Source organism: Gavia stellata, chromosome 16 (genome assembly GCF_030936135.1).
Source record: "Gavia stellata isolate bGavSte3 chromosome 16, bGavSte3.hap2, whole genome shotgun sequence".
Taxonomy (NCBI): Eukaryota; Metazoa; Chordata; class Aves; order Gaviiformes; family Gaviidae; genus Gavia; species Gavia stellata.
Genome location: NC_082609.1, coordinates 6160097 through 6173897, shown reverse-complemented (window position 1 = coordinate 6173897; position 13801 = coordinate 6160097). Strand labels below are relative to the sequence as shown.

The 13801-nt window shown below is 42.8% G+C and overlaps 1 protein-coding gene across 1 annotated transcript in view; it reads left to right on the top strand.

The window, feature by feature from the left end:
* The window catches only part of ADAMTS2 (ADAM metallopeptidase with thrombospondin type 1 motif 2), a 190792-nt gene that overhangs the window by 160938 nt on the left and 16053 nt on the right, over positions 1–13801 (top strand). The window contains exons 11-16 of the mRNA XM_059825220.1: positions 4150–4295; positions 5734–5909; positions 9959–10092; positions 10920–11043; positions 11682–11762; positions 13235–13398. Coding sequence (XP_059681203.1) covers positions 4150–4295; positions 5734–5909; positions 9959–10092; positions 10920–11043; positions 11682–11762; positions 13235–13398 — 825 coding nt within the window. The remainder of the gene's footprint in view (positions 1–4149; positions 4296–5733; positions 5910–9958; positions 10093–10919; positions 11044–11681; positions 11763–13234; positions 13399–13801) is intronic.

Sequence of the window (13801 nt, the reverse complement as noted above, 5' to 3'; positions counted from 1 at the left end):
TTTTATATTGCTCCCAGCCTGATTTTTTTAAACTAGATTGAGTTTTCAATCGCAAGAGGGAAGATTCTGTCAATTTTGTGAAGCTTCAATGAGGCAGCAACTTGCAATTACTTCTGTGTCTGAATGATCACATTAACTTCCGTGAAATAACTCCAGTGTGTAAAGTTAAGCACATGGAGGGTCAGAGTCTTAATGTGAAGTCAAAGACACTCCATAAATTGCTGTAGTAAACCATGCAGATGAGGCACAACTGTGCAAAGCTTAACTCTGCAGAGCATTCTGTGGATTAAAAAACCCCATAGGCTTTCAGCTGATAATTTATTTACTTGTATACAATTCTGTCAGCTCCACCGTTAGCCTCAGGCTTCTGAAGCCAGGCAACCTTCAGAAATATATCATCAAGATTTGTTGTTCTGTTTTTTTTAAACTATTACTCTTCTGGGGAGACATTTGCATCGGCTGAAGTAGCTAACTGCTCTCCACAGGGCAGAAATAAAACCCAAAGTCATTCAGGCAAGGAGATCGCATGCTTGAGTCCATCTGCTTGCTGCAGTGACTAACACAAAGGTTTGCCCCACCTGAGTCTCCTTCGTTTCTTTTCTTGGAGAGAGGTAAGAGCCTGGTACCTGCCCCTGCCAGCCGAGCTGATGTTGCTCTTGGATTTGGCTTATGTGCCAAGGATCCAGCACAAACCTAGCAGGTATTCTTTTCACTTGCACTGTGCTAATGAGACGATCTGAGTCAAACTTGGAATGATTTTTTAGTCTGTCAGGAAAGGAGGGGAACGATTAAATATTGAAATAAATAGATATTATTGAGAAGAAAAATGGACTGAGAAAAAAGGTTTCTGAAAACACTAATGTGTACTCAAAGCAATCCAGATAATTTCCCACTGAGAAAGCTGACCTCAGCTTCTCTCGGAGACAGGAGACAGATGGGTAAGTGTGTGCTGTGTTAGTCACCACAGAAACAGGGCGAATACTTGATTCTCCACTGAAACTTTTACTGGCTCATGGTACACTTTAGTGTTAGAGCTTTCAGTTTATCCCTTGCAACTAATTATTCTCGAACAGATGGAGCAGAACGGGCCAGCCTGCGTGTGATGGGAAGTACAAGTAAATAAGTAACCCTCTCCTGATGCAATCTCAGGAGAGCGGTGAGGGCTGAGGGCCACCAGCCATGGTGCGGTACGAGGGGGTACCTGGGAGATAACTGGGGTGTCAAGCGAGGAGATAGGAGAGTTGCCAGTTGCTGCCTGATATAAAATAGGTAGAGATACCCATAGAAGATCCACAAACCTTTTCTTGAAAAATTAACTTGCAGATGCGTTAAGCCCACAGGAACACACTGGCTCTTTTTTTGGCATCCGCAGCAGTTGTTTCAAAGAAGTGCTGAAAACAGCAGTGGAATGTTTTACTGCAAGAGATTTAAGCTTCCTCTCCTGGAAATTGCACTTGTTTTGGACTGTCCTGTTTGCCAGAAAAATAGGCGAGACTGCAAGAAGTCATCTTGTCTTCCACTAAGAAAACAATTTGCATTTACCCATGGGTTTTTTTTTCCTCATTTAAAAAAAAAAAATTGCTTTAATAAGCTTCACTCTTTAAATGAACCCCCATGTTTATGAAGGGAATAGGGGTTGAAATTGGCTCTTTTCCACCTCATTATGTAGTTAATGTAGTAGCAATTGGAAGGGTTGGCTCCAGCTTCCTTTATTACACTGGAGATTGTTCCATCTCTGGTTTTACCTCCTCACGTGTTTTCTTGCATGGGTCTGCACAGAGTAAGACTCAGTTGTGAATCATTTTGTTTTATGTAGGCTCCTTGCTTTTAATCCACAAACAAAAAGGCAGAGCTGAGGATGACTCATTTTACACAAATGCTTGTCTCCTAATAGCTCTGCCTCAGCTTCCTGACAATCAGCATATGACCAGCTTCTCCAGTAAAAATCAGTGCTGCTCTTTCCTATATGCAGCAAAGTCAGTAACACTTTTCCCTGTTTGCCTTCCAGTTCAGGGACCAGTCACAGTGTCAAATAGGTGGTTTATTAGTGGTTGTTGCAAACCCACATCCCCCTGTTCCTGGCTAAAACAGGGAAAAGAGATTGGAAAACACAACATCACATGTCTCTCCCTCTCCACGGAGTCCAAGCACTGGATCCTGGATCATCTCATAATGAACATACGTGGCTCTTGAAACGGATTCGGTGATTGCTGTGGAACTTACACCTGAGGGATACAGAGCCCTGATAAAAGGATGTTTAAGCAAGAACAGATCAGGAGCTGTCACATCTCATCTGCTTCCAAGCCCAGCTGAAATTTGTATTGACAGGCTGATGCATTGCCAGCTTCCCTGCATCTCTGAACGGTCCCATTGCTACACAGGGCCTGACAACTCAAACTGTTCGTTCAAACAAACCTCTCCAAAGCCATAAGTAAACAGTCCCTGAAGGGTACAGTGCTGAGCTTCAAAACTGAAGAAAGCAAAGGACATATTAGCATTTTGCATTTCTTTCATGCTTTGCTGAATTATCTCTTGTTCTGTCAAACAGCTAAGAAAAATCTGCCCATTACAGCTCTGGAGCAGGATTGGTATAATTGGCTTTGTGGTAACTCATCTATTTCATAGGTTTTGACTTTGAATATTTGAAGTCATGAGAAAGAACGAATAGTTGAAACCGAATTTCTACTCTCTTTTCTATTCCTTGTCCAACCAAATCAGCACCATGATAAATTACATGAACAAAGAGCCAGTCATTGAGCAGATTAGTGAATCAGTAAGCTGTGTCTTGTCACCATTTTACTGATGATTCTCTGTTCAAATTCAGCATTATTAATGATTAGCCATCACTTTTAAATTTGTCTTCCAGATCACTAATCGCTCTACGCTTAAAAATGCTCTCCTGTTATATATCTTCTGATTTTGTTTTTGCTGGCAGCATGCATTTAGCCATATGCTCGGCTTGTGCCGCCTGCCAAATTCCTGCGTTCCAGGGCTTGTTAAGCTGTGTAAAATGTTGTTGTTGACTTGAATGTTAGGGAAAGTAAGTGACTGATTGCACTTGTTGTTATAGCCATCTGCGTGCCTGAGCCAGAGCTCTTATCCCGACAGTAACCGTTAACGCAGACAAACTGCGACAGTCTAATGCAAAGTCATTTGTTGGGCTGGAAATATTTTCCAGCACCCGCACTTCATCAGTAGACTTTTATGAAAGAAGAAATAGTGCTAGAAAGGGCCAGAATCTGTGATCCTTGAGAAGAATTCATCCTGACTTCAGCTAAGAAAAAATTCTTTGATTAGGGACTGAAGAAATGGGTGGAAAGGCATTGGCAGGTTTCTTTAACAGGAGGAGACAGTAGAGAGTATCGGCATTGAAGCTATGAAGGCTCTTAAAGAAAGGTGTAAATGCCTTATAGGTTTGGGGAATGTAGCAAATGGTGTGTTTCAACCTCTGTAGAATGACTATTAAAAATCAGGTAAAAGAAAAGAGGAAGCCTGGTAGGACATGCCTAATTGCACAGAGTGGGACTGGCCAGGGCTGCTCCCTGATGAACGCCTCCTGGTATTTTGGTCAGCTTTACTGTGTGATCTCCAGGGAGACTGCAAGAGTTCTTTATTTAATAGCAATAATGTCTAAAATGTGAGCTGGCTTTAATTTCATGCCACTTCGCTGATCGCATTTATTGCAGGAATATGTATGCCAAGTTAGGAGCTGCTGGGAAGGACGGTGCCGCGGTGGGAGCTCTCGCCGTTGCTGCCTGAAGTGGCTGCGTGCAATGGCAGAGGCGGAATTTTACCTTTAGTCTCCAAGATTTGGGACTCCGCCGTTCCCCTTAAATGAATCTGTATTAGTTATGTTGAAATCATGGCGGCAGATGTGCGGTGAAGGCATGTAATGCTGAGAGCAGTTTAATGAACTTTTGGTAGGCTTGAATCCTGCAAGCATATATGTGCATATTTAACGTGTAAGTCCATAAAATCCGAGTGAGTTTGTGATCATGGGCACGGTCTGACAGTGAGTCTCACTACTTTCTCCTGCAGAGTGGAAAAGAAATCCAGAAGTTGTGCTAAAATGAAATCTGTTGTACCACAGCTTCTCGTATGATATAATTTAATCACCTGCTCGTTTTGACATCTAATTTTCTCTTTTAGCATTGCTTTAAAGGTCACTGCATCTGGCTAACACCAGACATCCTGAAGCAGGATGGACACTGGGGGGCATGGAGTAAGTTTGGCTCTTGTTCTCGCACCTGCGGCACCGGCGTGAAGTACAGGACACGGCAGTGTGACAACCCGCAGTAAGCATACATACACCCATAAGTTTTTCTGATGTGGAGCGAACGAATGATGAGAATCCTTGCTGAATTACTGGTGCAGTAATGCAGTAAAGGGTGTTGAGTGGTGCTTGTTAAATCTGACCTATAGTATATGTTTTCAGAAATTCTACTTTTGGCCCTTAGCAAGTCATGAATCATCTTTATTTCTCAGTTTATCCATCCATTAAGCTGGTTATGCAGTAACAAGGATCTTGAAAGTGCTATTATACTATTGCATAACGCATAAATAAAAGTTTAGGGCCCTATTTATGTCTCGTTTTAGTATGTGAGTATGAAATAATGACAATGATTTCCTGGATTATTTTTTTAAAATTCATACATCTTTTTAAAATTTTTGTTTAACCCATCTTTTTTGGATAGTCAACAGGAAGGTCTTAAAATATTTTCAAGCTGTTTTCATTCCAAGCTGGAACAAAGCTCCAGAGATCAGAACCTTCCCCAAGTTAATTTTAAATATTGAATTGTTTTGCTTCAGTAACTTATATATGGCTCATGTAGATAATGTAGAATGACTTAATTTCAGTAACACTGGAAGTATAATATATTTAATATAGATTGGTAGATACAAACGATATGAAATGTATAATTATTGCTATCTTATTGTGGCATCATAAAATGTCAAGATCCTAACAGCAAGAACTGAAACAATAGTCAGGATTAAATGATTTCACCAGACAGAGTATTGTTAACATTTACTTTCTCAGTTTGTGCTGATAAAGTGATTGAACTTGACTAGTGTTAAAAACCATCTTATCATTGATTTAAAAAACTCTCAAGTTCTACGAAGCACCGTTTTCTGATGGAAATCTTTGTTAAGAAAAAATTTACCAGTTCTTATTTCAGCATTTATTACATTGGCAACATGAAAGTGACCTTTATAACTATGGGCACAGTTTTAGTTGTAAAATCTGTTCTCATGTATGAAAAGCCTAATGTAGTGTTTAAAATGTTTTCTGTGTTTCCTGGAAGAGGGTACAAAGCCAGCTACATCTCCCGAGCTCTGCGTTGCCAGATCCGACAGTGATCGGACGCACGTCTGCCTGGGGGATGCAGCACTGAGCTGGGCTGTTTCTGGATTTGCTGCTGGCTTAGGGGTGAATGTGAATGAGTCTCTTCATCTGCTCGTGCTTTCCCTTCCTGGGCTGCACCAAGAAAATAGCTTTTCTTGCCTTTGTCTAGTGGTTTGGGGCTTTTCCTGCAGAAATTGCTTTTTAAGAGCTAAATAGTGACAGCAGGTTTTTAAAGGAAAGACATCTTTCCCATAGAAGAAATACATCGCTGGCTTCCTCAAATGCCTACTGACATGGCTGGGAATTAAATTCCTCCTCAAAGGATTTGATAGATGCTTGATTCATGCATTAATGGCAAAACTAAGCACGGCTTTCTCTCCTCCCCGCAGTCCTGCCAACGGAGGCCGCACGTGCGTGGGGCCGAGCTACGAGTTCCAGCTGTGCAACACTCAGGACTGTCCTAAGGACTTAGAAGATTTCAGAGAGGAGCAGTGCCGGCAGTGGGACCCTTACTTCGAGTACCAGAACACGAAACACCACTGGCTCCCCTATGAACATGTCGACGGTGAGAGGACCCTTTTTCCTATGAAAAGTAAAATCAGTTGCAAACACGAGTGAAAATTATATGAGGAGGGGTAAAACTATTTCTGGGGAGGTCATGCCTCACAAATCTGTTACGAGTTGTTTGGAGGGATCGGTGAGTATCAGTGTACAAGTGATCCAATTCATATAATGTACTTGGATTTTCAAAAAGCTTTGGAGCCTGTTACTCAATAACTGCTCTTAAACTGAGTTCTCATGAGATAAAAGGGAATGGTCTTGCATGGAGGGATGTGTCCCACAAGGATGGGTGCTGGGAGCGTGGGTGCTGCTGAGCACGTGTGGCAGTGAGCTGGGAAAGGGAGCGAATGAGGTGACAAAATCTGCTTGGGGATACGAAATTATTCAGGCTAATTAAAATAAGAAGGCCCACAGTGAGGGCTGCAGAAGGACCTCGTGACACTAAGTGACTGAATGTAGCAAATGAAGTTTGGCATTGATAAATGCCAATAATGGATATGGGGATAAAAAATGGTAAGTGTGTGTATGTGTATGGGTCTGTACACAACGTGGGCTCTGAAGAGAAAGGTGTGGGAGTTGAGGATAGCTTTAGGAAAACATCAGTTCAGTGACTGTCAAGAGAGGGGTGGAGGACACTGATCTGCCTCTGGGTACCTGCATGATGTGTCTGCATTTTAAATACTCTGCCAATGTAGCTCAGGCTGTGCTCATCTCACTGTTGCCCCCATTGCTAAAAAACCCACGGCTGAACTCAGAAAGGCCCATGACTTCTGAATAAGGAGAGTTTAGATAAACTAGGACTTTCCACCCTGAAAAGGTGATGGTTTAGATTAAAAAGATAGAGTTACAGAATTGTGAGTGGCATGAAGAGACTGAACATGGAATGTTTATTCACTTTTTCTCATAACACAAGCTTGGGAACATCAAATAAAATTATCAGGTGGCAGATTTAAAACAAATAAGAGGAAGTACTTTTCCACGCAGCATATAATTAAACTGGAATTCATTGCCACAGGGAGTTCCAGGTGCCAGAAAGTTTTAAAAGTGATTTAGAGAAATTCTTGAAAGTTCTATAATCCATTAAGAGCTATTAAACACCAAGCTCCAGCCATGACTTAGGAAGTCCCCAAGCTGCAGTTTACAAGGAACTTGGGGAATATTCTGAGAAAAGTATCAAGTTTGTTCTTACATCTTCCTGCAAACACTGCTGGCACTGTCGGAGGCAGGTGTTGGGTTGGACGGGTGCTGGGTCTGAACCAGCACGGTCAGTCTGATGTTCTGGCATCTTGGCAGAGATCACCTCTTAGAATAAAAATGTTCCTTTTCCTGTTAACGCCTCTGCTTAACTGTCAGTGAAAGTGCAGCTGGTTGATTTGGGCCATGAAGGCTGTTGCCGCGCTATTGCCACGTTGTGTTGAAAACATGCCAAGAAGAGGTTTTACCAAACAAAGAGGGCAATGATTCTCAACTTGTTCAGCGAGGAGCGCAGGTTGCTCGCAGTTTTTAAACCTAGTCACTTCATGTGCATGACGGCTGCTCCAGGGCAGGGTTGGCCTGGCAAGGGGCAGATACCGGCACCCGAGCTGTCCTCAGCCAGACACCCATCTCTGGGAGGGGAAGGGTCACTTTGGGTGAATCATTTTGCATTCCAGTGAAAGGATACTCTGCCAGAAGTTAATAGCAAATTCCTTGTAATTAATTTTCCTGACTTTCTTCCTAAACAGTTCTCAGGGTTCCCTCATTCTTTTCATGCCATCTTGTGCAACCTGGGATTTTGAGAGGCACAGACACAGCCTCACAGCTTAATTCCATGAAATAGCTTTGCTGGCACAGGGAGAGGGGAAGAACGCTGTGGCCCGCGGACCTTTGCTTCTGCTTTAGCCTTTGGAGCAGTCTGCTGCAAAGACCGCTGAAACTAATCAGATGTTTTTCTGTTAAATTCAATGGCTTCTGGGTCAGAAGCCAGCTCACTGATGTCTGAGCGCTGATCACTGGGCACCGCTGGTTTCCATATAACTACGGTATAACTGCAGCCCGCTTTGTGAGAGTTACATTTACCTGTGCAGGGTTATTAGAGGGAACAGCTTTTGTGTGAAAACAAGGCCAGAGGGTGGTTTTTGTTTGAACTCTAATATATTTAAAAATCACTTTTGTAAAGATAAGGCATATCAGTGACATACTTTGAGCAGATAATGCAGTCATGGCTCAAAAGTGACATGAATCCATACACTTGACGTGCAGCTCAGCTGGACGTGTCTGACACATTGTGTATGTGATGGGGACAGAGAGGAGCATCTCATCCTGTGGCCAGAGAAAAGTTGCCAAGCTGGGGTACAGCCCAGTGTGTGCTTGAGCACCCCGGTGCTGCACTGTGCCATCACCTCTCCCCTGCTCCAAGCCCCCTGAGCACCCCGTCTGCCAGCCCCCCCTGGGCTCACGTACCCCTGTGCCGTGCATCTGCCAGGGCAGTGCCGAGCGACATTGGCTGTTAGCTCCCAGCCTCAATTAAATGAGAAGGAAACGCATGGGGAGCCGGGAATGGACAGGCACATGGTCACTTCCATGCTCCTGCACCTCTACTACGCCCAACGCCAGTGAATAGAAAGAAAACAATTCTTTGCAATTAACAGGGTCCAATTTAACGATGCTTGCATATTTACTGTTCCCATGGAGCGATAGCAAGGGAATCCTCTCTAAAATAAAGCCCTTGTACAGAGTTGTTGGCACCCAGTCAGACCTTCTGATATTTTCATTTCATTGCGTACAGTGAATGTATGGTATGTGTGGGGTGGGTGGGGGTACATGCGCGGGGCCGGGGTGTGTGTGTACATGTCTAATGTTTCTAATATGTGCAAATATATTTGGTCTGTGATTATTGTTATCTTAATAGTCCCCTATTAAAAATCTGCACAAAAGAAGTAAAGTACCTGTTTAAGTACCTGTTTTAATAGTCTAGACCCTGCATTTTTAGCATGACATCTCTGCATTGTTCAGGAGCAGTAACAAAGGTCTCTGGTGTACCAATACCCAGTGGCCATGAAGACATCAGCAGCAATAACAAGGACTTTATTAAAAGAGGGCAGAAGCCATGGAGCTGTACAGGAGAAGAATGCAAAGGGCCTGTGAAGATTTATTTTAATTGAACTGCTATAACGGAAAGGTCGTTATTGTTTTAAATGGTGGGAAAAGTGTCCCAACTTTTAATCATTAAAATAGCAGAATATTTATTTGTTTCATCTAACAGAACGGCCATCTGCTCTTCACTGCCAAGGAAAGCATAGTGAATCTTATTATGGGGCTGGGGACAGCAAGAAATATGGGTAAAATTAAATACACTGGTGGAATACAACTTTATTCAGCCACTGACTAGTCGTTTCAGCTTTAGTTTTTGTTCTTAGCTCTTTGGAATAGATTAGGAGAAAAAGGTGCTCTTGTCTGGCTGTTTGTGCCTGTGTTAGCAGTAAAACAAAGTTTTTTTCTGAATCTCTTTGACAGCTCATCTTGTTTAATGATTTAAACTATCATAAATACAAGTACAACAATGAGGGAGAATTAACTTCATGTTTAGGAGGAAACGGTATGGCCCAGCTGTCTCTGAAGACATTTTGGATGCCAGATTCACTCAGTGCTGAACAGCTGCTTTTAACAGCAAAATGACTTTTGCTTTTTTTCAGATTTAAGGGCAGTGCAGGAGAAACTGCTGCAGAAACCTGCGTCTCTCACAGGTAGTCATGTAGCAGACTGCAGAAACCTCTGCCAGATTGCATCATCCGACAAAGGATTAGAGGCCCCCCCATCAAAGTAAATGATCTGTTATTTCTAAGACTGTCTCCTAATGATGACACATGGGTGCTTTATGATTCAGCAATTTCCAAATGATTACATAGCCTTTGAAAGGGGATAAGCATCCATGATTTACGGGGTACCATACTGTGTTCTGTGATGTATGCAAGGAAGAAGAGAGAGCCAACACTATTGACAGTGCTGTTCACAAAGTCAGTAACTAAACTGCTAGAGCTGAACATGCACAATTTGGGTCATTTTATTTTTCAGCTAAGGAAAGGTGTCACCTGTATTGCGAATCAAAGGAAACAGGGGATGTGGTGTATATGAAAAGGATGGTACACGATGGGACCCGCTGCTCCTACAAAGACGCGTACAGCATCTGTGTGCGGGGAGACTGCTTGGTGAGCTTTTGGCGGCTTGTTTCAGAGCTTAGTATTGTGAAAACAATTAAAATGGTAGCTTGAGTGTTTCTCTCCAAGAATGACTATTTAAGTAAGTATAATAATGCTTTGGGCAATAAGGAGATTTCATTAGGATTATTGTCACAATATTATGTGTGATATTCACAGTTGCCATCACATTGCATGTGACTCAATTCCAACAGCGCCTACTTACACAAGTAATATTTAATGCAGTATTTTAAGATGAACTATTACAATTAGCTTTCAACGAAAGCTTTTCCTGCTGAGGTTTAGTGGGGGTGGAATGTACAATGAAACAGGAACATGCAGCAGCTTTCAAGGAAAGCGGTGTTAAGATATGGCTGATGTGCATTCTCTCTGTATTTGATCATGCTATTTTTAAAAAATCAATGACAGTTCCTCTAAGTTGGGATCTGCCACAGGTCATCTTTCAACAGAATTAGCGGCTCTGGCTTAGCAAAGCACTGGTGGAGGTGCTTATCCTCACATAGATGCTTTGATTCTCCTGGAATTTAAGCATCTGCTTTAAGATAAGCTGAGGCTTAAGAGCTTTTCCTTAACCATGCTGCTTTCCTTCAGTAAGAGGACCAATGTGAAGCATAATATAAAAATGTAATCACCTGATTGACAGCTATTATATCAACTGGAAGTATTAAAATCTGTTTAGATGTTGGTCTTCCAGGAAAATACTACAATTTGTACTTTTTTGCTGAAGCAGAAGTCTGGGTTTTGGTATCTGAAGTGAAGGCTCATTTGAATTGAAGTGTGGATAAATAAGAATGACTGTTTTTCTCTTTTGTGCACAGAAAGTTGGGTGCGACAGGGTCATAGGTTCCACGAAGCAGGAAGATAAGTGTGGTGTTTGTGGAGGAGATAATTCCCACTGCAAAGTAGTGAAAGGAACATTTTCAAGAGTCCCAAAGAAACAAGGTCAGTGCATTCAGTGTGTTTTCTCCTGGGGAATTCAGGGTATTTTTGCTTGACCTCTTCTGTTTCATGGAAAGTACCAGAGCAATGACAAATCCTTTACAGCATCACTAATTCCAATAAACTCTCCGGACTTTACTTTGAGATGTGTCTAGAATTTGAAAATAAGAGTTTTGTCCAGTGGTCAGTTAAGTCTGCTGATATCAGGGCCTGTGCACACGTAGAGGAGGGCTTCAGAGCTCTGTGTTGGAGAGCGATGGACTTATTTGTGCTGCTGCTGTCACTCAGCTGCTCCGTCCGAGTCACTGGAGTGCTGCAATATGTCGCCATCACTCACTGCCGGACAGGAGCTTGCATGGTCTCTCTCTGGGTGCATATGGCACTCGAAGCCCGTTTTAGTCTGAAGCAAATTCAGTTTGTTGATGATACTTAAGGCATTCTTCTTCTGACCCAAAGCCCTTTGTCCCTGTTATGTTCCATCACATGGCACAGAAATAGGGATGGGAATGATGTTGGATGAGGTTCAGCTTGCTGTGATACACCCTGCTTTTAGAAAATAAGATTTATTTAAAAACCTAAACCAGACTGTTCTGTTTGTGGCATACTAACCAATTACTCTCTTTTCAAATACTACAATACAGGGCACATTAAGATGTTTGAAATTCCTGTTGGTGCGAGACATTTACTTATACAGGAAACAGACGCCACCAGTCATAATCTTGGTAAGTCTGTACCAAGTAGGAAAATTTTCAGTCAGAATATTTTTTTCAGCTGTTTATTTTTGTCTCTGGAGCCTCACAATGTGTTTATGCATTTGTTTACCCGTTATCCTCCCACACCACATACCTCCTTTAAGTATGTTGAATTAGGAAACTTGTTTGGCAATTTGATTTCCCTGTGCTGTATTCCCCAGTGGCTTAGCCAGAAGATCCCTGCATTGGCATATGCATGTGTGAAAGCTGCTGGAAAAGGAGCTGAATGACATGAAGGGGTGCGACGCATTATCTTTGTGTGCATCTCTCATAACTGCATTATCTTTGTGTGCATCTCTCATAACGTGCTTCCTATCCCCAGTCATTTCCCAGCCACATCCAAAGCAGTTTCAGGTTCTGCCCCATTGCTAACAATATTGACTCAAGGCTGCCCGATCAATCGTGCAGCTTAGAAAGTAATTGAAATCTGCTCTTCGTGGTGCCCTGTAATCAATGCGAAACAGTGTCTAGTAGGCTGTTATTAATTGGAAGTAGATTCACAGTGAATGGCCTGCTAATTGTACCGTGAGTCATCCCAGCTTCTCACCAGTGAGTGCTTCCCTTGCTGCTCCGCACAGCCTGGCTCCGTGGATCAGGAGAGCGATTGCTCACCGATTCAGACAAGTTTCTTCTTTCGGTGTGGGACATGAACATCTTGCTGTCTGCTGAGGCCAGCGTTGAGGGAGCAGGATGCTCAGGGAGCTGCTGGAGAGAGAAGGGAGTTAAAATCTGATGGCAGATAACAAACAGTCCCTGCTTCTTCTAACGAGGAGTGCAAAGTTTCCATCTCAGGAGAAAACCAAGAGTCCTTATACAAAGGTGGCTGAAGTCTCTCCAGGTGAAGGATGGGGCATTGACTGCAGCTGAACCAGAGGAATCGGGCGCTGTGTGCAATGGCAGGAGCCTGCAAAGCAACAGGAGATTAAGCAGGGCTGTGTCGGTGTCAGGGCTGGATCTGAGCAGGAGAATTAATACAGTTTCCAGCATTTTTCTCTCGCTGTGGGAACCCGCTGGGGGTTAGCTCAGTAGTCTTTCTCTCATGGAGCAGTAACAGCCCCCTGAGCTGCTTTACAACATGTCAAAGAGCTGAGTAGCCGTGGGACCCCCACCAGCTGTCAAATTGGCTCGGATTTGGCCAGTGGATTCAGAAGTTGTTAGCTGGGAGCAGGCAGAAGGACACACGTGGTGCAGTCGCGCTGCCCTCATTTCTCTGGCAAGGCAGGCTATGAAAAAGAAAAAAAAGGACAATTGATGTTTCTGGAGCTGAGCAGGAAAGCACTGGGAGTTGAGTGAAACACCTGAAAAAGTCTTTCCAAACCTGTGAGGGAACAGAGGGAAAACGCAGACTGGCCTTTTCTGCTTCTTCCACTGGGACAAGAGCAGAACAAAACTCGAGATGAGAAGCAAACCTCTCGTATTCACTTTTCTTATGTTGTTCCTAGCAATTAAAAATCGTGAAACGGGGAAATTCATTCTAAGTGAAGACAACTATGTGCCAGACTCTAAAGTATTTATTGACATGGGTGTGGAGTGGGAATATCGGAATGACGATGATAGAGAAACCGTGCAGACCATGGGGCCACTGCGTAATGGAATAGTTATTCTGGTAAGTCAAATGAAAACCATCTTCTGCTGAACACAATGTCAGGGTTACAGAGCCATAATGTGCTATAATATATTTTAGATTCCTCCTGTGAGTTACAAAAATACATCTGCTTCAATTATAAGACAATAGAAGATGTATTTTAATTCCTTTCTCCTAATTCATTGTTATGTACAAGAGTTGCTATAACTGAGGGTTATGTGGTGAGCAACCAACTCCCCTAATTATTTCCTGTGGATGGCCTAGCAAATGGCCACTGTGTAAAGACTCTCCGGCTTACTTACCATATCTGACATGAGCATTACTTAAAAAAAGGTCAGAATGGTTCGTATCAGATAGATCTAATAGCTCCTCCTCCCGTCCATGTTCTGAAAATGTATCCTGCAAAGGCAGATGCAGGATTCTT